The sequence below is a fragment of the Cicer arietinum genome, chromosome 1 (genome assembly GCF_000331145.2).
Source record: "Cicer arietinum cultivar CDC Frontier isolate Library 1 chromosome 1, Cicar.CDCFrontier_v2.0, whole genome shotgun sequence".
In the NCBI taxonomy this organism is placed as follows: Eukaryota; Viridiplantae; Streptophyta; class Magnoliopsida; order Fabales; family Fabaceae; genus Cicer; species Cicer arietinum.
Window position 1 is genome coordinate 24,640,975 of NC_021160.2, and position 8,068 is coordinate 24,649,042.

Below are 8,068 nucleotides of genomic sequence, written 5' to 3' on the forward strand. Positions count from 1 at the left end.
AATCTATTTCTAACTCACAGGAGAACAAAAGCTATGACTCAATTAATAGTGAGAATAAATAGACGTGAGAAAAAGAGAAAAAAATCGTGATTAATAATACCGATAATAATAAAGAATTTTAAAATAAAATTTAATTATCAATTTTATAAGTTAATTCCATTGAAAAGCAGTTCAATTTAATTTGTTCTCAAAATTAGTTCGATTTTTTTAATTTTTTGTCTATTCTTTAATAAAACAAGTACTAGACCTAAAAGAAAATCAACAATAATTTTTTTTGCCGTATGAATAATAATATATTTTATTTCTTAATAAAAATAATTAGAGAGGGGCTAGTTGCCAGTTGGTGACCGGTTGAGAGTAAGATTTGGTGGGGGAGATAGGAGGCCCCATATATATTTTTTTGATATTAACTTAAGAAAGGACACCATAGTATATATAATATATTTTAATTCAATAGTCTTTGCATGAAGCGGTCGAATCCACGTGCCTTCTCTCTTACCATTTTCAGTCTTCCTCTTTTCCTTCTCCACCGCCGTTTCCTTCACATTCCCGGGAAAAATACATAACTGCACGCGCTTCATTATTCCACTGCACTCTCTCTAACACGCACTCAGTCTACCGTTAGTTTCAACTCAAGTGGATTATTATTTTATCATAAATAATAAATATTCCATTGCAGCAGCATTAAGTGTAGAGAAAGAGAATACTTGAATTACTCAGCGAATTCAAATTTCGAAAACCCAGTTTCTTTGGAGATAAATTTGACGCGGATTAGTTTTTGTCCTCTTTCGAAATCGATACTTCGCCGACTTCCACTATAAAAAGTTATCATCACTCTCACACTGCACCGTTTACCTTCTGGTACTTTATCATTTTTTCTCTTCCTCCGAATTTCTCAGATTTTTCTCCTCGTTTTGCTCAATTTGACTAGGGTTTTTTAATTGTGCTTTATGTTTCTAGGTATTATGCTTTTACCTCAATGCGCGAATCCATTGCTTCAATAAACTTAGGTTTTCGTCTTCGATTTGCCTTCTCCTTCGTTTGATTCACGGTTTATCTTTGCGCGATTTCGATTTTTTTTTGAAATTTTCATTTTCGGTGTTCATGGCGTTTGATCAAAACTCTAGCCCCAAAGATATGCGGCCACCACCGCTAAATGTAGCCCGATCGGAGGAGACACTCGTTTTGCCTGTAAGTACTGCGGCAGGTAGGGACAATGGTGCCGCCGGTGCGGTTCCTCTTTTCTATCCTGATGGTGGATTGGTTGGAGTGGGATATGGAAATGTGGCTTCTGGTACTGCTGCTTCTACCACATGGTGCGTTCGCCCTAATGTTGGGTTTAATTTTCCCAATCGGGTTGCTGGTGCTAATGCTGTTGATCCTTCGCGTAGTTTTGTTGCAACTGCTAATGGATATCCTTTGAATTTGGGCAACTGGGTTGCCGGTAATGCTTTTGATAATAATGCCTTTCAGTGTAGTAGCAGAGTAATTGGCAATGGTGGTGATCGTGCTGGTGGTGTTGGTTTGATTGGGACTGGTTGCAATCCCCCTGCTAGTCAGCGGGTTGATAAATCGAGTGAAAACGGCGGGGATGATTCGGTTTCAGGGCGGAAATTGAAGTTCATGTGTAGTTATGGTGGGAAGATTTTGCCTAGACCTAGTGATGGAATGTTGAGGTATGTTGGTGGGCAGACTAGGATAATAAGTGTTAAGAGAGATGTGAGTTTTAGTGATTTGGTGCAAAAGATGGTTGATACTTTTGGGCAACCTGTAGTTATCAAATATCAGCTACCTGGTGAGGATCTTGATGCATTGGTCTCGGTTTCCTGCCCCGATGATCTGGATAATATGATGGAGGAATATGAAAGGTTGATTGAGAGGTCTTCAGATGGTTCTCCTAAACTAAGAGTCTTTTTGTTTTCTGCTTCGGAATTTGATCCTTCTAGTGTGCTACAGTTTGTAAATTTACATGATGGTGGGCAGAAATATGTTGAAGCTGTGAATGGAATTTCTGATAGGGTTATTGGCAAACTCAACAGGAAAGAGAGTATTACAAGTGCAGCTTCTACTCAAAATTCTGATTTGAGTGGGTTAGAGGTTCCTGATAGCACAAATGCTGCTCAAGTAGAAGTTAATGGGCCACCTATATCCATCACTTTACCACCCGAGGCAAATGTTGCCGCATCTCATGTTGCTACTACTGCAAATGTTATGGTTTCTGAGCCTGTTACATCGGTATGCTCAGATGTTTCTGCAGTTTCATTAGGCATACCTGTGGCTAATTCAGGTCCAATTCGTACTCCACCTTTCCAGAAAGAGGTTGAGGTAGAGAAGTCTGTGCCAACTACATTATCCCAACAACAATTTGGGTTTCAGCAGTCTGGAATGGAAATTCCACCATCTGTGCCTCTGCAGGCTTTTCTTGATACTCGACAAGAAGTTCTGAACCATGCAGATTATGTCCAGCTGCCACCCCATATGAGATTCCAAAGTCCTCAGTTTATAGGTAGGCCAGGGACTGTCTACTCCCAGAATCATTTTCATGATGATACTACTCGTTTTGCATCCCAACAGGTAATCCCTGCAGTGCAGATGACAATGAATCAGCCATCTTCTCATACCGGTATAAGACCAAGTGTTATTCAACCACCACCAGTCATGCAAGCACAACAAAACTGTTTGGAGCAATATTATGGTGAAAATACTTCAGGGCTAAGGATGCACCAGCTTCTATCTGATCAAAGTTACAAGGCATATCCACTTCAAGTTCCTTTCCGAGGTAATTATGGCTGGGTTCAGGTTTCTCCATCAGAGCATGTTATTTTTCATGATGCATTATTACCTCAACAACCAGTAATGGTCCCTCATAGAGTGGAGGACTGTTATATGTGTCAGAAAAAACTGCCTCATGCACATTCAGATCCAGTGGTTCCGGATCAGCATAATAGCTTTGCACATTCAATTCCCGATTCAATGCCAAGTTACAATAGTCTCCCGGTGGAGGACAGTTTAAGAGCTCAAGCAACAACCAGGGTTTTGGTGACTGCACCGTTGAATGAAGGCAATGTCAATGTTGAACAAACAGTTGGGACCAGACCCAGGGTCATTATACCGTGCAGTGACACAAGCGGACTTTCTCTGGAGGCTGAAGGTGGGAGAAACTGTAGAATGGACAGGTCTGATCATCCCAGAAATGTAGCAGTTATCCCAGAAACAGTTGGAAGAACAGGTGAAAAACAGTCGCCAAGAGATGGGCTGACAGGAACAGCACCACTGTCTTATCTAGAGGATTTCGCTCGCCAGCATGTGGTACCAGTTGATAACAGGATCAAAGAGGAGGTGGTTGTGAATAAGCCTGTTAATGAAAAACCTTTAGTTGGTGGCACATCTGTTGAAACCTCTGAGTGTATGGTTCAAGAATCATCAACAGAGTATACTAATATACATTCTAGTACAATTTCAAAAGCAGATGCTGTGGAGAATTGGATTGCACAGGACCTGCTCAAACCTATTGATGGAAGGATGGACAACCTCAAGATAAGCAATCCTGAAATTTTTGTAAATAATGATAATTTTGATTACAATATTCAGCATGCTATAGAGAAGAAAGCGGTGGTTTCGGATAACAATCTTGGCAGGTCAAAATTGATTGCTGATGGAAATCAAATTAAGATGATGGATATTCTTCCTAATTCCACTGTAGAAATTTCATATGGTAATAATTCTAGGCAAATGGAGTACAATGAGGTTGCACACCCGCCTGTTTGGGGTCCTCCTGGAACAAATCTTCAATCAAACAATGGAATCCATCAGAAGGATGATGTTTTATCTTCAATTTCACAATCTGTTGGGTTTGGACATGTGCAGGATTCTTCAAACTCGCTTTTTAGCAATCAGGATCCCTGGAATATACACAGCACCTACTTTCCTCCACCTAGACCTAACAATGTCACATCAAAGAAAGAAACCTATTCTTATAAGGATCTGTTTGGTGACAATTCAGGCAACAATGGGGAACAAAATCTAGACGCTCAATTAAATGATGGTCTCTGTCAGACATTCAAACAGAATTTAACATTAGAAGAAGCTCGATCTGCCAAGGGTCTGTAAATTGTTGAAGTCTTACATATAAATTATCATTATCAATCATAAATAGTTCAGATCTCGTATGCCATACTCACTGTATTTTGGTTTCTTCATTGAAGTATCACCAGAAGATCAACAACTTCAAGCTGTTGCTGAAAGTTTAGCCGCATCAGTTCTGCATTCAAGCACTTCAAATCCTGACTTACATGCTAGGGATGTGTCCTATCACGAAGACATTGAAGACGTAGATGTTCAAAACAATCTACTAGATATACACTATAAAGAAAAAACTCAGGTGACTCACATTCCTCAGTAATTATATATGTTTTTCATTCTTGGAACTGCTGGAATTGTCTCTAAAATAAAATGCTTTCTTCCTCTCCCAAATTTCCTCCTTCCTAGGTGTGATTTTATTATTATTATTATTATTATTATTATTATTATTATTATTATTATTATTATTTTATTATTTTTATTATTATTATTCCCTGTTAGGATGTCAAGAGCATGATCTCGGAGAAGGGACATTTTGGCTTTCCAGCATCAGATGTTGGAGCATTACAGGTTGATGTTTTATATTTTATCTTTATGAAAATTGCCTTCCATGGTAAACTTAAATTTTATCGTGGGAATGTGGCTAGATTATAAAGAATTGTGACCTTGAAGAGCTAGTAGAATTGGGTTCTGGCACCTTTGGGACTGTGTATCATGGAAAGTGGAGAGGTACTGATGTTGCAATAAAGCGGATTAACGATAGATGTTTTGCTGGAAAGCCTTCAGAGGAAGAGCGCTTGGTCCGTGTCTCGTTATTATTAATTATTGATGATTCTGATTTCTGTTGTCTTGTAGTTTCCTTCATTATCAGCAAACTAGCTTACATTGTTCACGGTTTACGTGTCATGCAGAGAGCTGATTTTTGGAATGAGGCAATCAAGCTTGCTGACTTGCACCACCCAAATGTGGTAGCTTTCTATGGCGTTGTTCTTGATGGCCCAGGAGGTTCTGTGGCAACAGTGACAGAATATATGGTTAACGGTTCTCTAAGAAATGCCTTCCAGAAGAATGGAAGGTATTTACTCCCATCTGTTGATTACTTTGCATTACCCCCAATTTAATACTTCACTGTTTCATGTTATAAATGTTTGATATTTATTTTATCATGTCAGGAATCTTGACAAGCGCAAGCGTCTTATGATTGCAATGGATGTTGCCTTCGGTATGGAGTACCTCCATGGAAAAAACATAGTACACTTTGACTTGAAAAGTGACAACTTGCTTGTGAATCTCCGTGATTCACACCGCCCAATATGCAAGGTTTTAAATGTTACTGGCGTGATCATACTTAAAATCTTGTATTGTGGCATTCATCTTTATCTGACATTCATCACATTATTTTGTATATAAGAAACTCAGTAATTAGTGCACCAACTTCTATGTACTCTAAGGTTCTTAACAATTCAATTTAGTGGCATGATAAGTCCAGAGTGTGATAACATATGATCTAGCCCCTTTTATGTTCTTTTTGGAAGATGATTATTGCAAATCTTTGGGATATGTTGGGGTGGCTTTGCTTGGAGGAGCATGATGAGATAGATTGACAATTTTCTGCTTTTGTCTGATTTAGTTAATAAATTTGAGTCATCAGAAAGGTTAATTTAGAGTGTAATATTTTAATCTGCGATGCATGAGTACAATGACTTCAGGGGATGTCTCTTTTGTTGACAAGTCCTCTCCCCTTTCTAGGTTTGATTAGCTATACTCAAGGTCTAGCTAGGCATGAGCGATATATACAAAACAAGATAGTAATATATTACATGAAATGGTTGTTTATTACTGATAGAAATGAGCAGTCAAATCCTATCGTGAGCCTTGATACATAGTCTCTTTAGTCCTTTCCAAAGTTATGAGAGGCTCCACTGTCCACCAGTACCACCACCTTAATCCCATTAAGCCTGCCCATTAGTTTCATCATATTACTCCTCACCTTAGGCTCCCCCCTTCTTCTTAACGCTCCCATTAAATTACACTGAAGTTCCTCTTCCTACTTGACACCAATATTTGCTTCCTGAACCTCCCTTTTTGTCCACCACCAATAGCCATGGCCATAGCTGTTTCTCAGGCCACAAGAGTAGTGGGTGAAATTTGTCCCCACATTTGAAGCACAACCCATTGGCCCTTCTCTTCATTATGGTAAGAGAGTTGTTTGAAACCCCTCATCCTGTCCTCCTTGAAGCTCCAGTGTGCACTTTCGCCTTTCCTCCTCATCAAAGCCACCGAGGACGACCAGGGTTGGGTTTGGAAAATTGCGAACTGGACCACCTAGAAGTGTTGGGCTGAGCCTTGTCTCTTTGGCCGGGTTGAATTTTTGATTTCGTGTACTGCAAACCCGAATTCGATGATTCGGATCCATCCTGATTCGACCGATTTTAACCGATTAGACTGGATCCCTTATTTGTATAACCTGCCTGTTCTCCTTCTTTCTCTTCACCCATCAACTCGTCTTCCACCGCTTGGGCCACTCCCATAATCTCATGCGCGATTTGGGGTTGAAGGTACGCACCCTTCTCCGTACCTGAGGCTTAAGGCTGTTCATGAAGTAACCTAAGTATTGTTCTTCTAGAAGCTTCACCACCTGCGATGAAATTTGCTCAAACACTTCCAGGCTCCTGGTATACTACAATGACATTGACAATTCTTCAAATGGATTCTTGGTCTTCCACCACCCGTAACGCACAATTAGCGCGTGCTTCAGCTTCTCCCACGACAAGTTGTTGATTGTTTCCATCCTTAGGTTGAACCAGGGGATGGTTGGGCCCTCCATACTCAGGCAAGCTAATTTGAGCTTCAAGACACTGGGTCCTTCCCTTCAAACATAGGCAACTCCACCTTCTTCACTGACAGTTGCTATTCATCAGTGTGTGTTTCCGACTAAAGCCTCCGCCTCAGAGTACGCACCCTTCTCCGAACCTGAGGCTTAAGGCTGTTCATGAAGTAACCTAGGTATTGTTCTTCTAGAAGCTTCACTACCTGCAACGAAATTTGCTCAAACACCTCCACGCTCCTGGTATACTACAATGACATTGACAATTCTTCAAATGGATTGTTGGTCTTCCACCACCCGTTACGCACAATTAGCGCGTGCTTCAGCTTCTCCCACGTCAAGTTGTTGATCGTTTCCATCCTTAAGTTGAACCAGTGGATTGTTGGCCCCTCCATACTCAGGCAAGCTAATTTGAGCTTCAAGACACTGGGTCCTTCCCTTCAAACATAGGCATCTCCACCTTCTTCACTGACAGTTGCTATTCATCAGAGTATGTTTTCGACTAAAGCCTCCGCCTCAGAGTACTCACCTACTGCCTTCTTACCCATCATCTTCCTAACTATGCAATTATCGCACTGTTTCTGGAACTGATCGACGAGCAGTTGTAGAGTTCCCTTCAGTTCTCTAAAACGGTTTCTACTCGTTCTGTCATCTTTGGTGGCATGGACTTCGTTCACACTCACACAGATCTGCAGGTCAGACCAATTAATAGAATAAAGAGAACGGAAACTGTAACACTGATGTAATATTGATAAATAGAATCGTGTTTACAGTATAAAACAAGAAGAAATAAAAAAATCTGATACACACTATCAACCTAACAATCTGCTCCCACAGCAGAGAAACATTCTTTCTGATCAATTCTGTCTTCTATAACAGGGTTCCAAAAATAATTCCTCTGTCTCTTCATTATTTCCTATATCACTAACTCCCCATCCCACACATACGCATCACCTTTTGCTCATTTCCTGCCAGCTCAGTTTCCTTGGCCTTCCCACGTTTTCTCTAATACACCCTCCATATCTTGGGCCTATTCTCATTAGTGTGACTACTGGCTCCGCTTCAGCAATCTCATTTTATTCATCCCTATCAATTACATTAGAGTTTAGTGTGCAATTTATCATCACTGATATGCAGTGTTTTCCCTAAAGTTCCTCTAGC

At 40.3% G+C, this 8,068-nt stretch overlaps 1 protein-coding gene across 2 annotated transcripts in view; it reads left to right on the top strand.

Moving 5' to 3' along the window:
- Positions 1-451: 451 nt before the first annotated feature.
- LOC101492288 (uncharacterized) overlaps positions 452-8,068 on the top strand; it is an 11,102-nt gene continuing 3,485 nt past the window's right edge. Inside the window, exons 1-7 of one of the 2 annotated variants that reach the window (XM_004514007.4) lie at positions 452-861; positions 961-4,102; positions 4,206-4,381; positions 4,582-4,650; positions 4,728-4,880; positions 4,992-5,155; positions 5,253-5,400. In XM_004514007.4, the coding sequence (XP_004514064.1) occupies positions 1,105-4,102; positions 4,206-4,381; positions 4,582-4,650; positions 4,728-4,880; positions 4,992-5,155; positions 5,253-5,400 (3,708 nt within the window). In that variant the 5' untranslated portion in view covers positions 452-861; positions 961-1,104. The remainder of the gene's footprint in view (positions 862-960; positions 4,103-4,205; positions 4,382-4,581; positions 4,651-4,727; positions 4,881-4,991; positions 5,156-5,252; positions 5,401-8,068) is intronic. The other variant, XM_027330361.2, reaches the window with a different exon arrangement.